Here is a 22995-nt window from a genome sequence, read left to right as displayed (position 1 = left end):
TAATGGTACCACAAATCAGAGCAGGGAACCAAAGTATTGAAGGTGAGAAGATGGACTGGCAGCAAAATCCTTTAAATGTTACTGCAAGCGCTAAGTCTGAGTCTCAGCCAAGCCCCATAGCCATTTTTCCCCTAAGCTTTAGAGATATCTGAATGGAATGATCTTTTTAAACTGCTGTGGTGCAGCCTAAATTCCTATTTTTTCTACTCCAAGAGTTAGAGAGGTGGGGATTCAGTCTAGGTTTTGCAGTTTGTACCTTTCTCTGAAAAAGTACGCACTCGCAAAACATTGATCCCCAGCAGTAAAGCAGACAAGCCCCACTCCTATCTGTCTTTCAAAGGCCCTAAAAGAGGTAAAGCCTATTTATTGCCAGAAGATACTTGGAAGTCCCAGTTGTACACAACAATGACCTGTTTAAGGAGATACAGGGAAGGATGTACCACTGGAGTCAAGAGCCTCCATTCAATTCAAATTCACATTTAAATATATGTGATTTGGATGAGAAAGCTTCTGCCATCTGACCAAACCCTAAGATGGTATCTTCGGCAGAAAGGAATCTCTAGGCTAGTCACAAATCCAAACATAGGCCTGTAAGGACTATGCTTTACCTTTCTGAGGGCTCCATTTGAGGAATTTAAGATCACCTCAGACCTGCCTGATTTGAAACTCCCCCAGTGGCTGCTGTGCCATCGTCCTGAACAGCATCGCCATTGTGGACTCCAGACATCAGGCCACAACACATCACAGTTCCTGCTGCAAAGTAGGGTAATGACCTAATGCTCAGGAAGTTTTTCACAGGAAGGTGAGAACAAACCAGATGATAAAACAGGTAAGCTGAGCTCAGCAAGTCTTCAGCAATCAGTAGAGCTAACCCTGCTTGCAGATAGTGAGGAGGGAGAAGTACATGTAACCAAAAGGCCATCAGTGGTTCAAGCCCCTGAGAAAACACATGCAGGAAGTATACAGGTCAATACTGTGACAGCTAAAACCTTTTCACTGAAGTAGAAAAGGAATAGAGGTGGGTAAACCTGTGTTAGGGACCTCAGGTCCTCCCACACAGAGTCTCTAATGATTAGCTTCACTGTGCAGCAAAGAGGCTCACTTAAGGGAGAATCAGCTCACAGCAAATAAAAGATCTTCCTCCACAGACATGTAGTAAGCTGAAATACCAGAGGGCTCAGAGGGACGTGACTTTAGGTCACTCATTAGCACTTGTTCCACCTATTTGCAGCAGTTTTTCTCATCAGCGTAAAAGAAAAGGCATTTCCCCAGTCACCATTTATAATCTCCAAGCAATGGCAACCTGGGGGACATCACTTGGAGGCCTGTATGCTGCACCCACAGAGGAGGAGGTGCTTCTTCTTGACTCCTCCTCCAGTATAAAGCTCATTGCCCTTACCAGCTCTGCATCAAGGCCTCTGAACAGCTAACTTGCAAAGAGCAGTTGCTGGTCTTCAGAGGAAGGTGTGGGTCATGTGGGCAGAAAGCCATATCTGGAGGTATCTGTAGCTGGAAGAGGTAGTGGTATGAGGAGCTAAACTCACTTGTTTAGCAAAATCTGTCAGTGGGTTCCCACTTTCTGCTTTCTGTGGTTTGCTTTTCTGCTGGTTTGTGTTCTGCAGTCCAGGTGCCTTCAGTGTGTTCTGTTTTTGTTTTGGTTTTGCCTGAGATAGCTAGATGGAAACTTGCAGTCTATGAAATGTGGACAAATTAATGCTTTGCAAGCAAGGGACACACAGGCTGTGCAGCTTGATTAGCTTCTGCAGTAAGTGTTCTTTTGTCCCACCTGCATTTTACTTGAGGTGGGTGGAAATAAAGACTATGGCCAGGCAGCTTGGACCAATTAGCAGAAAATGTAAAGACAGCCAGTTAGCCTGAGCCTGTCAGATCAGGCAATGACAGACAGAGCAAGTTGTAGGCTCTGAGGAGGAAGACATCTTTTATTGGGAAAAAGTGTAAATTCTCCATGACAGCTCCCTTGGCCAAGGCAAACCAGTGTGATTCCACTGAAGCCAGAAAGACTCCAGCTGATCCTGGCTGCATAGTTGGGCTATGTGGCCTTTCAACATTTGTGCTGAAGGATTTTGCTGAATTTGCTTAGCATCTTGGTTAAGATTTCTTTTTAAATCTCCCTTATACAAAGCAGTCGTCCTGAAACTATTTCTTTCCCCAGTATTTCTGATGTTGCTAAGCAAGGGAATCTGCTTGTCTCAACACTACTTATTGTGTAATTGGTGCAATACTTTTCTGCCAAAGAACTGGCAACTACAAAGGTGAAAATACTGGATATCCAAAGCATGAGAATGGCTTTCCACTAAGGTCTGTCTGATATGGACATAGTTGAATAAGGGCACATGTGTGCTTTGATTTAGGCAGTGCATGCCCACAGTGGAACCCCCAGAAATCAAAAGGAGCTTTCTATAAATGCAGATCAGACTAGGTTAGCCCTATGTTAACATGTTCTTGTGCAGGAGCAGTGTTTTAATTAAGCTGGATCTGGGAAGCGAGGGTGGGCTTTCTTTCTTTTTTTTTTTTTCCTCAGCTGAAAAGCATTTTAGTTTCCATGCGACCAGAGGACACAAAAGGATTCTGCTTGAAAAAACCGTCAGCAACTGAGGCACTTTCTTAGTTTTGTGATCACTGTGTGACCAAGCTTCAACATTCTGGGAGCATTTGTACAGTTCCATCAACTTGTTTGTAGCACTGGTAAGTCCTGAAATAGCAGACATCAGACCTATGACTGGTTCTTCGACCTAGCAGTGCTATTTTGGCAGCAGGCCCAGGGTTAAACATAACAAGAGTCATTTTCAGTCCTTGCTCTCCTGAAGGTCAGTGGCCCAAATGGCTGGATGTTTGTCTTAGCTGTTTCCGGACAAGGTCTGCGTTTTGTAATGATAAGGCAAAATTCAGAGATCCTCATGTTGGCAATCTCCCACTAACTCTAATTAGAAACCATGTTTTCCCTGAACAAGAATGTCAGGATTTGGTCACTGGCAATTTCTAATTGTGTTTTGACTATGTCATTTTGAGCAGGGTATTTTGTTGTTGTTGTTGCTGCTACAAAGGCTCACAACTGCATTTTACCTCCAGTCGATGACTTTCATAGGATAGCACAACTTGTTCTTAGCATTAAGTCTAGTTTACCAGAATCACCCATTCCCCTGTGAGACTTAGAGGCTTGTCTGCTCAAGCCCTATGCAGGAAGCACTCTCTGTCTCTGCGTTAGCAATAAGCTTCGCTCATTCTGACTTGCCAGCTGCCTTCTGAGATGGCTCTCCTCCCTTCTAAAGCTCCCTCAAAAAGCTATCATCAGAGAGGTCAGCTATGAACTGGTCCCATTTTTTCTGCCAGATATCTTTGGCCTTGGCTTTCTCTTCTGGTAGCATGGCACTGTATCTGTGAGGAGAAGAAAAGTCAGTATGAGACAAGGAGGCAGGGGGCAGCTATTTCAAGATCAGTGATCAAAATGAAACGGCAAGAAGCAGCAACAGATTAACCCTTACAGGACATATCTACGCTGCACAGAGTAACACAGTGTAGGGAGCCCTGAGTTCCTGTTGGCTGGGCTAATACTGGAACCAGAGACCTCACAGCCATCTCAACAGCTACCGACTCCTGCACTGCAAGGACAAACCAGCTCAGCCTGTATTAGCTGGGAGGGTCTCTGACCAGCACCCAGTGGCTAGTGCAAAAGTGACATGCCTACTGTTGCTTTGAGGTTGTCCCTGGACTCGGTTCAAATCAGTAGGAAATAAGAGTATTTGTCATCTCCCCAGCCATGCGGGGGCTTGGGGTTGACATGAGGATTGGCACGGGATTTGGCAAACAGACAAAACTCTAGGAATGTGCCAGAARACACTGGGCACCACGTCCAAACTATTTTGGGACATTCAGTGCTGTCCAGATAAACAGAAAAAGTGGTTAAACACACACAAATTATATGCTGGCAAATCATTTTCCTTTGTTTATCCACTGGGCCATGGCAAACACCAGAGCAAGTCAAATTCAAGTAGAAATAGACAAATGATATAAAAACRTAGCATTGCTCCCCCTCCTAGGATGAGGTGCTAGAGGTAACTTCATGCAGGATGGAAAAGGAGAATAAACTAAGACTCTGGGTTAGAGAAAGGTTCTCTAGGGCATAGACAGAGGARATTCTGGGGATCCCATGTCCTGCTCTTGGAGGAGGTGCTAAGACAGAGCAGRTTTTGAATTAAATCTGCCCAGTCCATGTGGTGGAGGAGGCTCTGGAGCCAAAATCCAAATAAAGTGGGTTTCCAGAGAGCAAGCTGATATTCCCCATAGAATTACTATGCCTAGAGAGGTAAAGAACTTACTTTATAGAGTTGAGTACRAGCTGTTTTAAGGTCCTCAAGTCAGCATTCACCCCTCCAATGGCCATGAACACCTCGTAGAAGTCATAGGAGACACCCTTTGCCCCAAAGATAGGGGGATCATCGGGGCTGATCACAATGGGGTGTCCTTCAGCCATGAGGCTGGCTGCAGGGTGGCTCCGCAAGTCAGCTACCAACAGCAGCACCTCARTGAGAAAGGGTGAGAGACGACACCAAGTCGGGTTATTGCTGTACCCATGGTTGCACTGTGGCACCCATCACACCACATACCTATAGTTGCCTGTGTCAGCTGCTAGTTATCTGGGAGGAAGAGCTTCCAGAGGGCTATTCAGAGCGTATTAGGCACCTACTYTGAATTGCTGCAGGAGGAGCTTACCTTTCTCCAGAGACTATACAGGGAGATTGGTCTCTTAAGTTAATCCCCTAAATCAAAGACAGTGGTTTGAATAACTTTTGCYTATTTATAATAATTTGAGTGCAAATGGCTCAAGGACTGTGTTTCAATTTCTTACAAATTTGCCATGACATTAAAAACAGGGAATCAGAAGATGRTATCAGGGTACATCTTCACTCCAGAGTAGCTCTTCTGCTGCACCCTGGGGACAACGTGTGCCATGCAGCTGTGTTACAAAAGAGTTATGAATTCYGTGAAACCAAAAGGACTCTCATTTGCCATCTCAGCTTCTTGACCTCTGGCCCTCCTGCCTTTAAAGTATTTTTCATTATGCCTCTAGGCATCTCCCTGGCTCTGGGCCTTGTTGTCTTCACTACGGAAGACTGGCTGTCTTCCCAGGCCCCTCTGGATAGGGATTTAAAAGATTTTGAGCTGACTGGTGGCACAAACCTTACACATAGACAGAGTGTGTCTGCATAGCAGGCAGCAGTGTAATGTGCAAAGAAAACTTAGCCAACCTGGGTGCAACAAAAAGTGCAGCTGTCATAGCAGGGAGCCCTCCAGCTCCCTGCTCCTCCTAGTTGCTATGGTGAATCCCRTTCCAATGTCCCAAGCCCTGAGTTAAGACCTAAGCTTTTACCAACATACCTGGTTGGAGATAGGRCAGACTTCTATCGGAATATCCCTCTTCAGAGATAAATCTTTGGCTACTGGGTGTTTAATGAGGGCAAGTCCATGGCCAATCCGGCTGGTGTTCAGTAGCAGAGCATCCAGCACATTATTGTCTATAGAGGTGCCCTGCCAGTCTGAGGAGAGACAGATAAGAATCATTGCTGTGCAATAAGGAAATATATCTTCTCAAATGGCTAGACAGTTTTGTTAATAAAGGTATCAATTGCAATGTGAGAGAGTTTCTCATGCTCTGAGTTTCAACTTTGCTTTTTGCAGTCCAGCAGGGACACAGATTTGCCTGGGACATTGCCTAGCACGAAGATACTCATTAATCTTGCCTAACTTTAGATGTGCACTGTATCACCCTTACAGCTAAGCTAATCACCCTGAGCTCTCTTTATAGTTAAGGGAGAGAGGTAATCATTTTTAGAGTATGACCTATTTTAGACCTCTGCTTTACAGGCAATGAAATGCACCTTAGAAGTGCCTGTTACTGTTTACGACTATAAAGGGAGCCCGAAGTGACTAGTTCAGATGTAGACATCTTCTCCAGAGATGTCAACATTTAATAAGCACAATGCAATAGTTAGACACAACTGTCTTGCATGGTAGGTTAAATCCCACCTAAACAKGCTGAATAATATATTCCAAATAAGCAGACTACCCCAGGAATGAAGGACAAGAGTCAGCTATTTTGGTAAGTATATTCAACTAAGACTTGCAGCTGGCTCAGACATTCCTTCATCTTAAAATGTAAAATAAAGGCTGCTGCTGTGGATGGGAGATGGAAGTAACGGCTGAGTCATACCAGCAATSATTTCTCCTGCTGCATGACTCCAGGTTATACACAGGGCAAAGAMGCTCAGCAACATGAAGCCTATAGTTAAAAGCAGGGAGCAGGTAGGAGAGGTGGCAGATAGGAATGCTTAAGTAACATGCTGATATGGGAGAAGTACAGGGAAATCAGATTATACTCATGCAAACACATGCATGCACACATACACCCATTTTGACACAGCAAGGCTTGCTTCTTCTATGCTTTGCAAGTCTTAATTTCCTGGCTCTGTAAGCAATAATGTGATGCTTATGTCCTCATGCTTACCAGTCTCCCCAGCATGGAAAAAGTATGGCAAGTTGACCCCCAAGGAATATGGGATGGTCAGGGCATCCTTCAGCTCCCATAAAGAATGACCTTCGTCCTCATTGCCTACCTGGGGAGGAGAAAGAGAAAAGATATTTTTGAATGTACTCTGGAAGATGGTGGGACTCACAGCTAGAAATCAGTACATGTTGCCAACTGTACTGAAATTGCCGTGTTGTGTTTTAGGGGGAAGGCAATTGACTCTTTCAGGTCTTTTTGTTAACTATCCTTAGCAAAATCCTTAAGTAGAAGATTTATGACTCATTTACACCGATTTCAGTAGAGCAGCAGAGGATCTGGCTCTGGTATGAAACATAAACCATATATACAAATAGTTACATTGTACCTCTAGAGGCTAATTCAGAGTCATGGAAGAAATACAGTTACCAGGTCAAAGCCTGCCAGGAAGTCTGGGAAGCGGGCTCTGAGTGCCATGGCAGTGACGATGGCGTCTTTAATCTGGGAAACATTCAGCATCCTAAACAGCAAGAGCGAGAGAGAGCAGTGCAGAGGCTTACTTCTACAGGCCTGCCTTCTTTGGGTTTGTTTGAACTGTGAACTGGGGCCCTCAGTGGTATTTCCAAAATGCAAGGTCCTCCTGAATTTGGCATCCAGCTTCAGKTCTCCAAAGTAACAGCAGTAGAAAAATGATATTATGAAAAGAAACCCTTGCAAGACTAGACCATATAGCCACTTGAGCTGAGGCATGCTTGTCAAAGATTCACTGGCATTCCCATATACCAAGTAGGGAACAGAACAGCATGAAAAAAAATGTTTAAACATCTTTTCCCTCTCTACTATTTTGCTGGGAGGTGGGAGAACAGTTGCATTTAAATAGAGTTTTATAGGTTTCAGCCCTATTGGACTTGAACATCATAGTGCATTTTGCAGACAGACACAAGCTCACTCTGTCTATACCCAGGCTGGCCAGAGGCAAGCCAGCTCTGAACGGGAAACCTCATCATGCAGAGTCGGAGCAAGTAAGTGCTGCTGAGAGGTATGTTAAATTTGCTCAGGATCACCTCACATGACTTCATGGCATCTGGCTGACTTGGAGAACAGCCTTGTATCTGCCTGCAAACAGCAGCATGAACATACCGTACAAAGGCTGCTGGGAGAATAGGATTTGCAGGGTCCTGCAAGGACCTTTGCAATACAGTGCCCAAACTCGGGCACTTCTGTCACTGCTTCAGCCTCCAAAGAGGGAGAGTATGTCCAGGCACAGGAGGAGAGGTCATGCAGCTTGGACACGTACGCACACAAGCAGCCTTTCCTTTGCTCATTCCTGTGCCCGGGCACTCACAGACGCTTGCCTCTCCAGGCACACGCCATCAGCTAAACCTATTTGTTCWGCACGTACACAGGTTTGTAGAGAGGATTTCTCATCCTCAACCTCCTATGAGTGCCAGGAAATGCTTCAAGAGTCAGTACCCGAGGTCTGACAACCCATGCAGGCGTTGCTAACAAACTGTAGCATTTCCAGCCTGTCACTCAGAAAGCATTGCTTCTCCTCACRCTGCCTGAGTCCTCCCCGCCGCCACCTCCACTGTAGTTAGCTGGTTATGCCCCATTGCTCTTAGCCATGCTCAGCCTCTACCTGTGTGCTGTAAATATAATCTTTGCTCCAACAAAGTCAGGGTGATCTTTCACAAAYTGCTTGGTCACTTCCTGATATGTTGCCACGGACCAGGACTTACTGTGCCGAGTGCCATCCAGTTCGTACACCTGTAGGACAAAGAAGTACATGGCAAACAGGAGTTAGTAAAGTGTTTTGTTAGAGGGAGGAAGAAATGAACTGAAGAAAACTCTCAGAGAAGCAATCTGCTGCAGTCCTGGCAACAGGGCAGAAAAAAACAGTTAAAACTTCAGAATATATATATTTTTTTGAAACCTTAACTGGCTGGCAAGAACTGAGGAGTGGTTTTCCTCCCTACTATATGATACCAGAAACTAGTTTCTCCTCCACAAGTTCAGACATGGCAAGTAGTGCTCTTGGGTATCCCGAGGAGGCCATGACCTCTGACTCATGTATATATCAAACGCTGGAGCATTTGTCCAGCCGTCTGGCTGCTCATACATACTCTGCRCCTTGTGGTGGCATTCTGTCAGCAAAGGCAGGCCCAAAGCATGCAAGGGCTGGGCTCCATAAGCTACTAGCCTAKCTGGGCTGGACTTCAGCTCCCCTCTGCCTGAGGTTTGCTCCATGACCTTGAGTAGGTCATTTAATCCTTCAATGGTTTCCCAGGTCTCTGGCTGCAAACTGGGAAAAATAATCCTTTTTGCATGCTCTGTCTCATCAGCTTATTTAGTGAGTTCCTCACTACYAGGGCTATGTGCAGGGCTTTTGCCCTGATTTCAGCGGGAGTGTAGACCCTACATGCCCTAATTGCTACTAATCCACAAAGGCACTGCCTTGAGCTCATAAGAAGTGGAGGCTAAAATCACTCAATCCATTCTCTTTTTCTTTCTTTCCTTTCTCTTTCACTTTTCTCTTTTTCTTTACTCCTAAACTAGTTCATTCCACCTTCTCATTGTCCCGCTGGTGCTGCTCCCTTGCATTCATTGCAGTTGCTAAGCCTGCGGGCCCCGCATGGCATTCCCCTTGTAGGCACCGGGAGTCACCGGGTGGCTGCAGATTATCAAAGGGAATTTTCCACTACTGCTCCTCACAGGAATCTGAGACTTTACACAGCTGAATTTGCAAACACAGCTGGGTTTGGGGGAGCTTTTCTACAATGTTTGCTGTTTCCCACTGAATCCTGACTTTCATTTACTTGTCTTCAGTTACCGCTTCTGGCATGCTTTGCTGCAAGGCCAGCTTTTGTACAGTATCAGTGCTGTTGCCCAAGCCTTGCAGAGGATCTCTAGGTCTGCAGATATCTCATCATTCCTGTCACACCCTGCTCACCTTGACTTTCATTCTGAAAGGCTTTTCTTCCCTCTCATCTCCAGTTTGACCTCACCAGCTCTTCCCTGCTTGCACTGCTTGCAGAGGCCAGGAGCCGTGCACACTCCTGGATCCTTGCAGCCCTTACAGTGCTACCCCGGCTGCAGGCAGGCTGCCTGCGCATACCTTGTGGCACACTTGAGCTCTAGGTGTGAACAAGCCTGGSGCTCTAGAGTCTCCCATGCCTGGAACCAGCATTAGGGCCTGGATGGGAAGCAAATCTCTTGTGCCAAGCCTCCCTTCGGAAGACATTACAACCATGTCTAATGGCTGCCGGTAAATGCAGGGTATTTTCCAATCAGGCCCACACACTCATTTCATCGCAGATATTCTTGGCCCGGAAACCTCTGTGACCTGGAGGCATGCCAGCACTCATGCTGTCTCACAGCACAGGAATTTTGATATTGCTATTGTTTGCTCTTTCCAGGTACCCCAAAGACAGATGGTGACTGAGCTGGTTCAGGAGAATTGGCTTGTGACCAACTCCCAACAAAGTAAGATGCATCTAGGCTCTGTGGTTTTCTTCCCCTCCTTTTGTTTCTTTTTCCCTTTAATACACCATTCTCATTTCAGGCATGGTAAAGCGTGCCAGCCCACAGCCCTGAACGCCACAGCCCTGTTTCTCCACGGGGCCAGCCTGAGCCACAACAGGGCAAGGTTAGACAGCCCGCTCCCCAGCTGTTGACGTAGAAAGCTAGCTCAGCCTCCAAATTTGTAACAATGCCTGGCTGCCTGCCGATGGGGTGGCTCTGGAGGACTCYCCAGCAGCACCGATGGTTGCTGGGTTGCAGACAGTCATCTGCAGCTGGTGTGAGCCTGCCAGCCATTTCTCATAAGCRCAATGATTTAAGTAAGTTGCTGGCAGGCACGTTCTGGAGTCAGACTATCGGTGAGACATTAGTGTGGCTGCTCTGTCCTCTGGATGCTGTGTTCCCCACAGCGAGCCGCTACCTGCCTTTCAAGACAAGGTACTCAGCTGCCGTGTCCCTTGGGTGCTGCCAAATGGATGTCATGTAGCAATTTCATTCCCATTTTAATGGATTGTTTAGAAGATGGAAATAAATGGTGTAATTAGGAGTGATGGCCCTAGTTTGTTTATTTTGATAAGGAATTTGCCTCTCTTGTAAACATCCACCCCCACAATCTCCTCCTTTGAGTTTTTTGTGGAGGATTGTATGGAAAATGCATGTCTGGAATGTAGAAACTGTCTCAGAGAAAGTGACAGTTGTCGTAGCTGTAARATGGGAGTGGAGTCTGTTGGCACTTGGGATGGTGTCATGGGCAGTGTGGGACTGTAGGATAGTCTTACTGGCTCTAGGACATATGCAGCGAGAAAYGTCCAAATTACTATCAACAAATTTTAGTGTTAATGGCTATGAAAGAAGCAGTTCATACCTCACAGAGTTAACATTTGAGGTTGTCTGCACATTCTGGAAGACAGTGTTTTGCCAGTTAATATTCTAGCCTATTCAGAGAAGTCATTCTGAAGTAAGCTGTAGATTTAAAATGATGTAAATACTACAAGATGGGAAATTATTCCAGAATAGCTACAGCAGAACAGGTGATTCTGGTGCAGACAAATCCTAAATATCTTCCCAACCAGGAATATTAGACACAGTTACAGGTCAGAGTCTACAACACAGTTTTGCAGTGTTGCCACAGTAGGTATCTTCCTTAATCAGTAAGAACAAAGTACCTCTCATTTTCAAGCCCCTGAGTATGCAAATCTTCAACGAAAACCTTTGAATATGAGAAAGTTTTTCCAGTATCCTTACAAGACCAGGTATGCAAACACCCCAAAACTAAATTCAGGATAGGGCTTGAGAAAAGTTAGGGAGAAAGAAGGATTTAAAAGAGTACTAGAGAAGACAAAAAATATGTACCGCAGGCAGGAGAGCTCTTATCTCAACATACTGTATGTTATCCTCGTAGAGTTCCAGCAGGCCCTGGTAGAAATAGGCCTTGAACACAGGTGCATAGCAGATAAGGCCAGAGGCAATGAGAAAGACTTCTTCAAATCTTCTCCAAATGTAAGCCTGAGAAGGGTAGGCCAGCTCAGGGGCATCTGTCACCAGGGTCAAGTTTCTCAGCAAGCTATAGAAAAGGGTGAAGGGAAGAGGAAGAATTAGAAGATCAAACAAGTCAACTGGCTTTCAGTATACCAAAAGCCACCAGCTGGCAACTTGGGTAACTTCTACAGGAGGAAATAGGATTCCTCCAAGATAGGTGTGAGTTTTATTATCAGAGACACAGCTTTGCAGACATGACAGTCTCCCATCCATACCATCTCAAATGAAGTAAGGCAGCACAGCCCAACTGTTCTGAAGAAGGCATGCATGTTGCGGAGGATCAGGAAGAGGTGAAAAGCCAATCCTACCACAACAAGGGCTCAATGCCTAACTTGGAGCCTGTCGGCACTATTATACCAYCAAATGTACTATATAACTGGTGCAACTATGAAGCATTCAGATAGGTTTTCTACCACCTATATTTACCCTATATTTACTTTAAAATTATATAGTCTAATATATTTATTTTTAATGATTGGTACAGATAATAGCTGTGCCCTCTGACCCGTAAAAAGTCGTACCTTAGACATTAAGCTCCATGCAGCTTACAACTAGACGTGCAAAGTACTTGCCCATTCCTTTTTGAGGGTAAAAACTCAAAGAGTAATATAGGAGTAACAAAAGGAAGTGTGATGACTTTATATCATAAGAATTGCACTCTCCTACCCAGGAGGACTCTTAATCCAAGAGTAACCTAATACCTTACTTCTGCAGACAATATATTTTCCCAAACATCTTAAATGCATGCAAAAAGTTATCACATCAGTGCCTCTATTTACCATCTAAAGGCAGGTAGTGTTCAGGAGACACCAGAGTACTGGTATCCACCAGCCTGCTTACTAAACCTAAAACTTTCCCTGGTACCTTTGTGTCATCAAAATATGTCATCTAAAATAAGCAGAGGAAAAATGACTGTGAATCAGAAATCCTTTTTCCCCCTAGTGAAACAAAGGTGCAATGCCTATTAAATGAAAGCTTGTGACTTGCTGATAACTTTTTCAGATTGTCTGCTGGGAAATAACTGATAAGAATTGTGTGTCCTGTCTTTTTCTTACTGAGATGGCAATCATAGAATTGGCAGGGTTGGAAGGGACCTCTGAAGATCATCTAGTCCAGCCCCCTTGCTCAAGCAGGGTCACCTAGAGCACGTTAGACAGGGTTGCATCCAGGTGGGCTTTGAATATCTCCAGAGAAGGAGACTCCACAGCCTCTCTGGGCAACCTGTTCCAGAGCTCCGTCACTCTCACAGTGAAGAAATTCCTCCTCACGTTCAGGCGGAATTTCCTGTGGTTCAGTTTTTGCCCATTGCCTCTGGTCCTGTCGCATGGGACAACTGAAAAGAGTTTGTCCCTGTCCCCTTGACACCCTCCCTTCAGGTACTTATACACGTTGATAAGATCCTCCCTCAGTCTTCTCTTCCCCAGGCTGAAGAGGCCCAGCTCTCRCAGCCRTTCCTCACAGGGCAGGTGCTCAAGCCCTCTGATCATCTTCGCAGCCCTACACTGGACTCTCTGCAGTAGCTCCATGTCTCTCTTGTACTGGGGAGCCCAGAACTGGACACAGTACTCGAGATGAGGCCTCACCAGGGCTGAGTAGAGGGGCAGGAAATATATTTATTCTTTTCATAGACTCTACTGGAATGTAAGCCTCTTCAAGAAATCCAGAGAGGGAGCAGGTTGTTTTATCAAGTAGAGTTTGAGGGAACCAGTAAYTGGAATCAGTAATTGTATTGTTGTTGAGTTGTGGGTGTAGCTGTAGGTGAGCATTTGCATTTTGGACAGGGTGAAAGTCTGTCTGCGGGAAAGCTTATAGCTTTCATTCTGCCTGAAACTTTTCCTCCAGCAGTAGGTGTCCTCACTTTTTAAGTTGGCCCACAAGATTTTATAAGAAATTTCTCATGCTGGAAAGCAAAGTTTAAATGGCAATACAGGGAGCAATTAACTTCATTCCTGGGTGGACAACTAAGCCATCAGTGTTAGTTACACAGAAGGGTGCTTGAGGCTCACGGTCTTACCAATCCTACTAGGCCTGATGTTTATCTAGTCTCAGAGACTATGCAGGTTCAGATAGAAATACCTTCGGCCAAGCTTCATCTTTCATCCAAGTATATGGTTTCTCTTTGATAACTGCTACTGATCTTTAATAATGTTTTGTCTTTGATGTTTTGCCCCTCATCCTACCACAGTACTCTGCTCTGTTATATAGGAGATGTGGGTTTGATTTGTGCTTGTATTATCTCATTCCAAGAGGCTTCTGTGGATTGARTTAAAAATCTCCCTCTTAGAGATCTAAAGTGTGATCTGGTCCAAACTTATAAACGAAGGCATCTTGGGTAGGGACACTCCTTTGGAGATCCTCCATTCGGAGCATAAAATGGAGCTGTTCTCCCAGCATCTGTGTACTGGCTGCTCTTTGGCTCTCCGAGGACCCTCTTCCAGCAGTTGTAGTTTCATTTCTTCATTTAATCTGTCTGCTGGGAACACTTTTAGAAACAAAACTGTATATAAGCAGAGACATTTGTACCACATTGAGGATGAGATTTTAAATGCACAACAGTCAGGATATTCAGAGTTAAGGTTTCCACAGCAACTTTAGCTCTGCCCTCTTGCACATTACAATGGGGCCTTTCGGTCCATTATCACACAACACTGGGCAACCCCAGATACTATTCAGTAAACAATGCAACAAAATGGAAAGGAACTGAACCATAACCAGGGAGGCACATGTGTAGTATTTTGTACTGTGGCCTGCAGTGGCGTTTGGCATTTTAGACATGTTTGGGGGAGCACTGAGGAGTGACATTGTAGCATCACCCTAGAAACCAGGAATGCAGGAGCCAGGGGCATCTTTAAAGAGCTTATCTGACTGACAGAGCGCAGTCGGAGATTGGCCTCAAGCGGAGCGGGTGTGCGCCAGCTCGGCAGGGAGGGGAGAAAAGATTTTGTGTGGGAAGAGCTCGGGCTACGCAACCAAGCCTCTGGGAAAACACGCGCAGCAGTCCCGTTCAAACCAACTTTTCCGCTCCCTTCCTCGCCTGGCCTTGCTCCCACGCTCCTGCCGGGGCCTGGCCGCRGGGGCTCCTCACAGGCCCCGCACAGCAGCAGAGATCGCCGGCCTGGAGCAGCAGGGCGAGCGGGGCATTTCTCCCTTTAGTGCTGGAAACACTGCGGGAAAAACCTCCGCGTGGATCAAAAGATCTTGCAAGCCTATTCTCGCCACCATCTAGAGCTTCGCTTTAGATAAGGACCAACAGTTGCTTTGGGATCCAACTATTTTTTCCCATTGTCCATGAGAACAGACTCATTCAACAAAGAGCACTCAGTGCTCCGCTCCTTATTTTTAAATCTAGCAGGGCAAACTTGRGGTTGTTTACTCAGCCTGTGCTCTTGGGCTAGATACAGCAATAAATTCCCACACCACCCTGCTCCTAAAAGCACATAAATCATATAATGTTTTTTATGATCCCCCTTCCTTTGAGACTGATTATTGATCCTTAGAACTGTGAAGATTTATTAGGTAACAGTGATCCATGCTTGATAACAGGATAATCTCCTAAGGGTCCAGGCTGATAATTTTGTACCGGGAGTAGTTGATGCAGATGAAGCAAAGCTTCATAAATACATTTTTGCTTATTTTCTGGAATGGAACTTATTCAGTGATCAGGTGCAGACTACAAATAGCTTTCCATGTCATATCATATATGCAGTGAACAATGTTATTGCAATGCATATGCCCAAAGGGGCRCAACTAGAATGACCAGCTAAGGATTATTTATTTTTGACTGTGTTTTTGCTTTCTTTTTTCCTGTTTTTTATTCTAACTGCTTTGTTTCTTTGCACTGTATAATATCAGAGTGAAAGGTTGCTTCTTCCTGTTTTTTAAAGGTGTTTTTTTTCCTGCTTCTTTTCTATTCTATATGGGTAATTATAGCACTCTCCTCACCGTAGTATCTGAATGTCTTCCAGTGGTGCATTAAATAGTGTGACTAACATCTGTCACATGTGGTTCATTCGTTCTCTCTCTTCCTCTCTTCTTCTCCCCAAGGGGAGACTCGTAGAGGGAGTACAGTGTTTTGTTTCTGTAGTGGAATTTTTTTCTTTTTTTTTTCTTTTTTTTTTTGTAGTGTACATGCTGCCCTATTTTTCTGTTGGCTAGGGCAAGTCAGAAGACATGAAGGGGAAGTTGCTGGAGGTCTGGGCAGCCGTTAGCACCCAGGGGAATTCTCTCCACTGCCTAGACCTGGCCTCTGTGTCAGCTTCCTCACAGATGACTTCATCCGTATGATAGAGAGCTCCACTGGGCCACAAGAGCTGAACTGCTGGGCACAGCCTTRATCCCTGGGCTACTAGCAGGGAGGTTATTTCACAGATATCTGGAATATCAATGCTGTTTCCTTAGATATATTGCAGCATGGTGATTGTGAGCTCTGGCTTTACAAACAGTGGCAATTACACTGCATCTCGAGGAAGCAAATGGCATTCTCTTATATCATAATTAATTGTAACATAAATGAGGAAATCTTTTTAACTGTCAGAGCAAACTTCCCTTCCTTTCTCTTTTTCCGAGCCCACAGTCTCTTGACTCTTGTGATAGCATCATTTTGGAAGTTTACCAGTAACAGRATACTCACGGGTCTTGGCCCATTGGACTTGTGTTTTGAATATGAATGATAAAAACTTCTTTTGAGGTAAATAAACAAAAAGACTTTCAGCATAAACACACATACACACACACACACACACAAACATAAAAATAAAAACAACAAAAATGAAATGGTACCTATCTCCTTTGCGTTTGGTGATCAGGAATGTAGTAAGGTGAAGGAGGTGCATCCTCTAGGAAACGGTCTCATTGTTCCCTTCACATTTGCTGAGCCGCACTATCTTGCATGAGAACCCTTCCTTTCTGCCATATTCCACTGATACTTTCTTGAAACCACCCAACTATCCATCCCTTCCTTCCTCTGACATCTGCTTTCTCTCAGTTTGTCAGTGCTCAAGGGCAAAGAGGAGTGCAGGAAAGAGGTAGCCTGGGATGCACATGTTCAAGAGACTGGGAGAGTTTCCAGAAACTGAGAAGCAGAACAGATTGGGGCCTATTCCTGGCTAGAGACCTATTTCCAGGCAGCCAAAAAACATTCCTAACCTCTAGATTAGTACCCAGGGATTAGATCAAAATAGGAGGGGAAGTGCCTCAATGTAGCTGTTGTTCATGTGCCTGCACATTATGTACAATGACTCCTTTTCAACTTCAAAATACTCAAAATACAACATAAATAAATAAGTCTGCACAACAAGGATGCAAGAGAACTAGATTTTTGTACTTCGCTCTAACACTTGCTGAGGAAAATCACTTTGTTGGTCTCTGCCTCAGTTTCCCTTTCCACTCTTGGTCAGACTTGTGTAGCAGGGTCTGTGTCCTGTATTGTACAGTACCTACCACTATGAAGTCCTGCTTTGACTTGCAGTTACTAGACATTATTGATAAATAATACAAGAGGAACATGATGATATTACTTCAGGACCCAAATAGGACTATAGGGAATCAAGCCATACACAGCTCCACCCTCATTCCTCTGTAGGATGTCATGTCACCTAGCCTCAGCCAGGAAGAGACATCACACTACGTAAATACAACTAAAACTAAATACAATGAAGGCTTCCTTCTAAGAAGTTCCAAAATAGCCAGTGTGATTGCTTGTGCCTCAAGAAAGTGAAGCTATTTCAAAATCTAATCTCTTGCACATTATTTATGGGTCTCCTGGTGGAGTTGAAGAGGGCTGGTGCCATGGTATTTCTTTCCTCATCACTCCCAGTTGAAATGGAAAGGAACTAATGGGAAAACAGTTTTCTCTTTAGAAGCGCATAAGTGATTTCTCACTGGATATTATTTCTTCCATTACACGTCAGGGCAGCTGTGCYTTTGTGTAGAAAAGGTGGGGAGTCCTGGGTCTGGCACTACATTTTCCTTCCATTCTGGAAGTGCTCAGACTTTGGTCTCAGCCTATTTTGATCTAATCCCTGGGTACTAGTCTAGGATTTAGGAATGGTTTTTGGCCTCCTGGAAATAGGTGTCTACTAAGGAACAGGCTGCAAAGGAATCTGCAGAGGAGCAGTGGGTGCCCAGGAGAGTCAGCTCTCTCTGCCTTACCCAGAAGCAGAAGTCCACTTTGTGTTTATGAAGGAGGGAAGGCAATGCCATCCCAACAGAGCTTGTTAGCCCAACCCAACCTGCTTCCCGGATCTGCAGGGCACAGAGCCCGGTCAGACTGCATGAGGAGGGGGTACCAGCTTCCTGAGACTTAAATAGTTTCTACTTAAAAGCACGCATACTCACAAGCTCACCAAAGAGTGCTACAGTAAAAGCCAAGAAGTTTCACTTAGGAAATGCTGTAATTAGGTTCACCACATGGCCTTAGTCCAGCCTTCTCCTTGTGTGTCAGCACCACAATAACATCTTTAATTATATTATACCACATACTATTTTTTTCCACAGGACCCAGCTTCCCTGGGCTCAGTGGACAGCAGTGCTCTCTGAATGAATTGCTACTCAATATTTTTCTTTGTCCTCATTACTCAGTGTCTGCCTTCATGCATTATTTAGCACATGCCATCCAGCCCCCAAAATGCAACTCAGAACTACACACTGCCTCCTGGTCTTTTCAGCAGGTCTTTGTCAAAGGCTGAATGGCCCCTCAGTAGGGAGACAGGTCTCCATCCTCCTGTCACCTCCTTCCGGAGGGGGATCCAGGCTCTTCCCACCCACCTGTAAGTAATTAAATGCTGGGCAGCTGCTGGGCAACCAGCAAACACCTGATCCTGATAAAAGGCTGCAATCCCCAGAGAAAGGAGTTCTTAGGAGTAGATGATGCTTTGGAGGAAGYAGTTTGATGTAAGACCTCCTAGATAGCTATAGGAGGGCCTGTTAGTGTGGARGGAAGCTCTGTTAGCAGGCAGGTATTGAGCGGAATATGCTGCCAGGCATAGGGGCTGCATGCAGTTCCTGGTGCCTGAGGTTCTTACAAGGAATGAGTGCCCTGTGCTTGAGCATGGTGAGTCCTAGCTGGTTTCAAAGTGAGCATTTAGGAAGTAAGGAGTTGATGGGGGGCGGGGGGAAGTTGTTTGTTTGTTTGTTACTACAATAACTTTAACTTAAGTAGTTTGTCCAACTTCCTGCCCTGTGGCAAAGTAATGACTTAAAAAATGACTTTATTGCTGTAGAGGGGGAGACTAATTGCTTAGCTACCTGACTTCCTGCTCTTTGGTGATGTTCTGCCTTACTGGTTACTTATTTTTTTGGTTAYCTCAACAGAGGAGACAAAGTCCTTTACCATGCAGCCCTATACTATGCTGGAAGTCTCTCCAATATAGGTGCTGAGGGAAGGTAGGGGCAGGTGGCATAAAACTACTTAAACCACTGTGTTCAACCCTGTCTGTGTAAAGCTCCAAAGCAAGAGTGCACAGGAAACTTCAATTTTGATACTCTGTAATTCTAGTAAACTTAATGCTGCATCTTTCATGTTCTTAGGTTGTTATTCACTTGTTCTGCCTACACAGCTTTAAATGAAGCACCCTGCTTTCAGAGCAGCAAGCAGATGGGAAAGGTGCACCAAAATGATCCTGCCAGCTATGTAATGCTACTATGAAGTAGCTTGCAACTCCTTTTCACTCACCTGTTATCGAACTTGGTCACATTGGGCAACTGCTTTCGGTATGTCTCCAGCAACACCCACTCGGAGCACTGGACTGGCGTGGGTTGAGGAGGGTGAGGCTTGGAAAACCTAAACCGCACTGTGCCTGTGCGTGTGAAGCAGATGTAGCAGTTGGGCATATAGGTGGCATTGTAAACCAGCCAGTCTACACTCAAGATCGCATAGTCATGCAGGTGTAAGACAGCACCTGGTGAGAGGAAAAGCAACTCTAATGAGACAAGGCAGMTGAAGAGAAGGAAAGCAGCTTTAATGTGGTAATAGTTCAAGCTTGCTCCTCCTGGGGCATCTGGAAATGCTTCTAGATAGTCATGACTGATCTCTCCCACCAGTGAGACTGAGTGGCTGCTCTGCCTCCTCTCTGCTGGGGGATGTGGCCCACTTCACATCAAACAGAGGGCAGGCAGAGCGTGACAGCTCACTGGGAGAAGAGGCAGGGAGGAAATCAGTAGGGAGCTCTACTTCTCCACTGGGATGGAAAATTCTCTGAGTTATTAAAGGTCTTTCAGACAGACTTTGCTGTGAGCTGGCACAGGCCCCACTTATTTAAAGAGGAGCTTTCACAGTAGGCAGCCATTCAAAGGCATGCTGGCTACCAGGCAGACTGCACCAAGCCTCTGTATCTAAGCTGTTTGAGTCTCAGCATCAATTTTTGCRTCTGTGTCCTTCTTTCATCTCTTTGGAATCTCTGGCCTACACCAAAATCCCAGATCATGAGGCACTGGGAAATTAGTCAGAYGCAGAAGGAGCATCCACCTCTACCCCTTATCAAATACAGTGTACATCTGCTGCTGAYCAGCACCATGTGCCTCTGGGAAGCTCTGTTACTGTGCAGTATGTTGGCAACTTTCTGAGCCTTCCTGGCATAGGAAATTTCTATATGCTCACCTTGTTCAGTGCCTCCTTTTGTACTGCCAAAATCTATTCTCTTGCAGAGACTTCTTACACTGTTGCTTGAACTAAACTTTCCCTCTGTAGATGGGAGATGCTATACTAGAAGAAGCTARTCTTACAGATATGCATATTATTGGTCTAGGGGAGACCTTGTAATCAAAAATGGGTTTGACCCACTTAAGAACAGGGAGGGAGAATAAGCAGCAGGAACAGAAGACTAGTTGTCACGTGATGGTAGACAAACTGAAACACCAAGACAAGTAAGTTGATAATCAGTCATCATAAAAGATCTGACAGTTAAGCTACTGGGTGATGGCAGGGACTGCTCTCACCAGAGCTAGAGCAACAGGCTGTGTCTGTAAAAGCAGGCTACAGTTGTCCAAAGTTGAGCCTCCTGTCACTTACAGTACCATCCTTTTCGCTATGTGAGCAGCAATAGCTATTACAGTAGTATTTGAAACAACAGTAATTCCTAGAGGTTCTACTCAAGATTGAGGCCTCATAAGACTACGTTCTACACAAGCAATTAAAAGAATGTGCTCTAACCCTAAAAAGCTTGCAGTTCTTACAAGGGCTATCAGAACCTATTTTAATATCTCTTGGATTGGAAAGTATTAAGTTTTCTCTGCTTCCCTCTGGGTATTCAAAGTACCCTGTTTGAGGAGGACAGAGGGTTGCCTTTAAATTCCTTACCACCCAATTCTGGTGAACGGATAATGGCCATGCTGACATCCCAAGCACTTATGGTAACTAGTCAGGATGCTGCAAGCCAGGGAGCCACATCAGACTGGGAGGGGAGCAAGACAGTTCTTATCCAAGCACTAGTGTCATGGTCTTGCAGATGAGAAGCCCTCATGCAGAGGAGCTGACCTGTTGACTGTGCTGAATGTAGTCACCAGCCTATTGCCAGCGAGCACCGTGGGCAAGGCTATGGGATTGTGTCTAGAAAGGTGAGTGTATCATCCAGAGTAGTAGGGGTGTTGACAATTTTCACCGAGTGCCTCTTACCTTTAGTTAAAGAAGGCACCTCTTTCAAATACTTCCTCACTAAACCAAAGATGTGCAGGGAGAAATCAGTCAGGACTCAAGGTCTACATACTGCAACTGCTTGATATCCTGCCTCTCCACTGAACTGTCAGCAGTTCAGACGTGGAGATGTCTGCCTCCCTGAGGCCCAGCTTAGGTGACTTAGATTTCCACATAGCTAAAAATATCCTTTCCCACTCTCCTATGTACCCTGGAGAGCTGTGACTTCAAATGCTGCTGTGTTCCAGGTGCTCAATGAAGGATGCGTAGGATATGATAAATGTATCAGACAATCTCATGCTGGTATGCAACCTAAATTGTCCCAAATGCCTTAAAAACTTTGTGTGCTGTGGAGTATAAAGAAGCCACTTCTGGTGTAGAGCATGGTAGTCCATTAGCAGATGATTTGCTGAACAACAAGGGAGAAAGTGTCTGGACAAAAGGCAATAGGACAGATGCTTGGCTTTATAAGCAGAGGACTCCCATAAGTGGACAGAAGATAACTTGATTAAGAAAGATTGATCAAAAGAATACATTAGTTTTTTGTTGTTGTTGTTTTATGTTCTACAGATCACATCAACAGAGGCTTTGACTTACATTCAGTTAGTAAAAGCTTGCAGTATTAGAGGTCACACCTTTCTCCTCTGATACCTTCAGATTTCCAGTAGACTTGCAGATCAACTACATAACTGGCTATAAAACAAGTGTACTGGGGGATGCAGCAATTTCAGCTAAGTTATTATAAGTGCTGCCATTGTTGGAAACATGTATTCATCCAATCCATAGAATCATAGAATTGGTAAGGTTGGAAGAGACCTCTGGAGATCATCTAGTCCARCCCTCAAATGAGTGGCCCATTCGGGGATCAAACCCACGACCTTGGCATTACTAGCACCACGTGCTAACCAACTGARCAATCCATCCCCATTTCCTATTTGTTTGCTCCTATCCCAAGGCTACGCAACAGAACCCTCCCTGGGATCCAGTCAGTACTGTTCACAGCTCTTGTAAGTTTGCTTGTGATCAGAGGTTTGCCACATCTTGTACATCATCCTAGCTTTAGCGTAGACAATAACAGGGGAAGGGTGGATAGGACCAGGAACCCGTACGCCAGAGCCTACCTTTTGGCATGCGCTTTAATATGCTGAACACTGTGCTTTGATCAATGAGGCTTTTGGCCTGAAAGAAGTGCATGCTTGGAGGGAATAGGCCTGTGTTCATGGCTGTAGCGACCTCCTTCTTCTTGAGGCTTACAAGCTTTGTACTGAGCTGCTGTTCCTGTTTGTTCAGCACCAAATTACCACCTGTCTGATGGGCTTTCTCCTCCTGCATTAGTGAGTCTCTGTCCTTCCAGAGTGGGTTGGGGAGACAGAAAGAAGCCAGATTCAGCAGAAGGTATACCAGCCTTATGCTTTGCCCAGATGGAAGCTTCATCTTAGAGCTGCACCTGGAAAAAAAAAATAAATCAGTGTATAAGCGCACATCAGACAGTGAAATTTTAGTGATGACACACTGAGTCACTAAACTGCTGTTCTATCCTGCAAAAGTAGTGGGTTAATGTGATACTGTGGTACCATCACCTCCTGTATTCAAGGTTTTGTGATTTTGTTGACACAGTGCAAGGTTGGTGGCAGGGCAGGGAGGAAGGAGTGCCGCATAGGATGAGGCTGATAACACATCACATGGACCTGCAATGTGGTGAAGGTCTGTCCCTAGGGCCAAGGACTGGTAAGGTAAGGACTCTGGCTTGCAAGCTAGAGTGAAGCCTCCTCAGCATGTGGGGCACTGG

At 45.1% G+C, this 22995-nt stretch overlaps 1 protein-coding gene across 1 annotated transcript; it reads right to left on the bottom strand.

The window, feature by feature from the left end:
* Nucleotides 1–825: 825 nt before the first annotated feature.
* ADA2 (adenosine deaminase 2) lies at nt 826–22647 on the bottom strand. Its single transcript, XM_085324009.1, has 9 exons — nt 22328–22647; nt 19251–19476; nt 11393–11603; nt 8160–8287; nt 6950–7040; nt 6524–6632; nt 5398–5555; nt 4338–4540; nt 826–3396 (listed from the first exon to the last, which is right to left on the bottom strand). The coding sequence occupies exons 1-9, from the start codon at nt 22638–22640 to the stop codon at nt 3285–3287; spliced, it is 1551 nt and encodes a 516-aa protein (XP_085180135.1). The 5' UTR covers nt 22641–22647; the 3' UTR covers nt 826–3284.
* Nucleotides 22648–22995: the final 348 nt, after the last annotated feature.

Source organism: Rhea americana, unplaced genomic scaffold, assembly GCF_003343005.1.
Source record: "Rhea americana isolate MKP2758 unplaced genomic scaffold, rheAme1 scaffold_9, whole genome shotgun sequence".
Lineage (NCBI taxonomy): Eukaryota > Metazoa > Chordata > Aves > Rheiformes > Rheidae > Rhea > Rhea americana.
The sequence above is the reverse complement of the archived record's forward strand: the minus strand, read 5'-3'. Positions and strand labels throughout refer to the sequence as shown.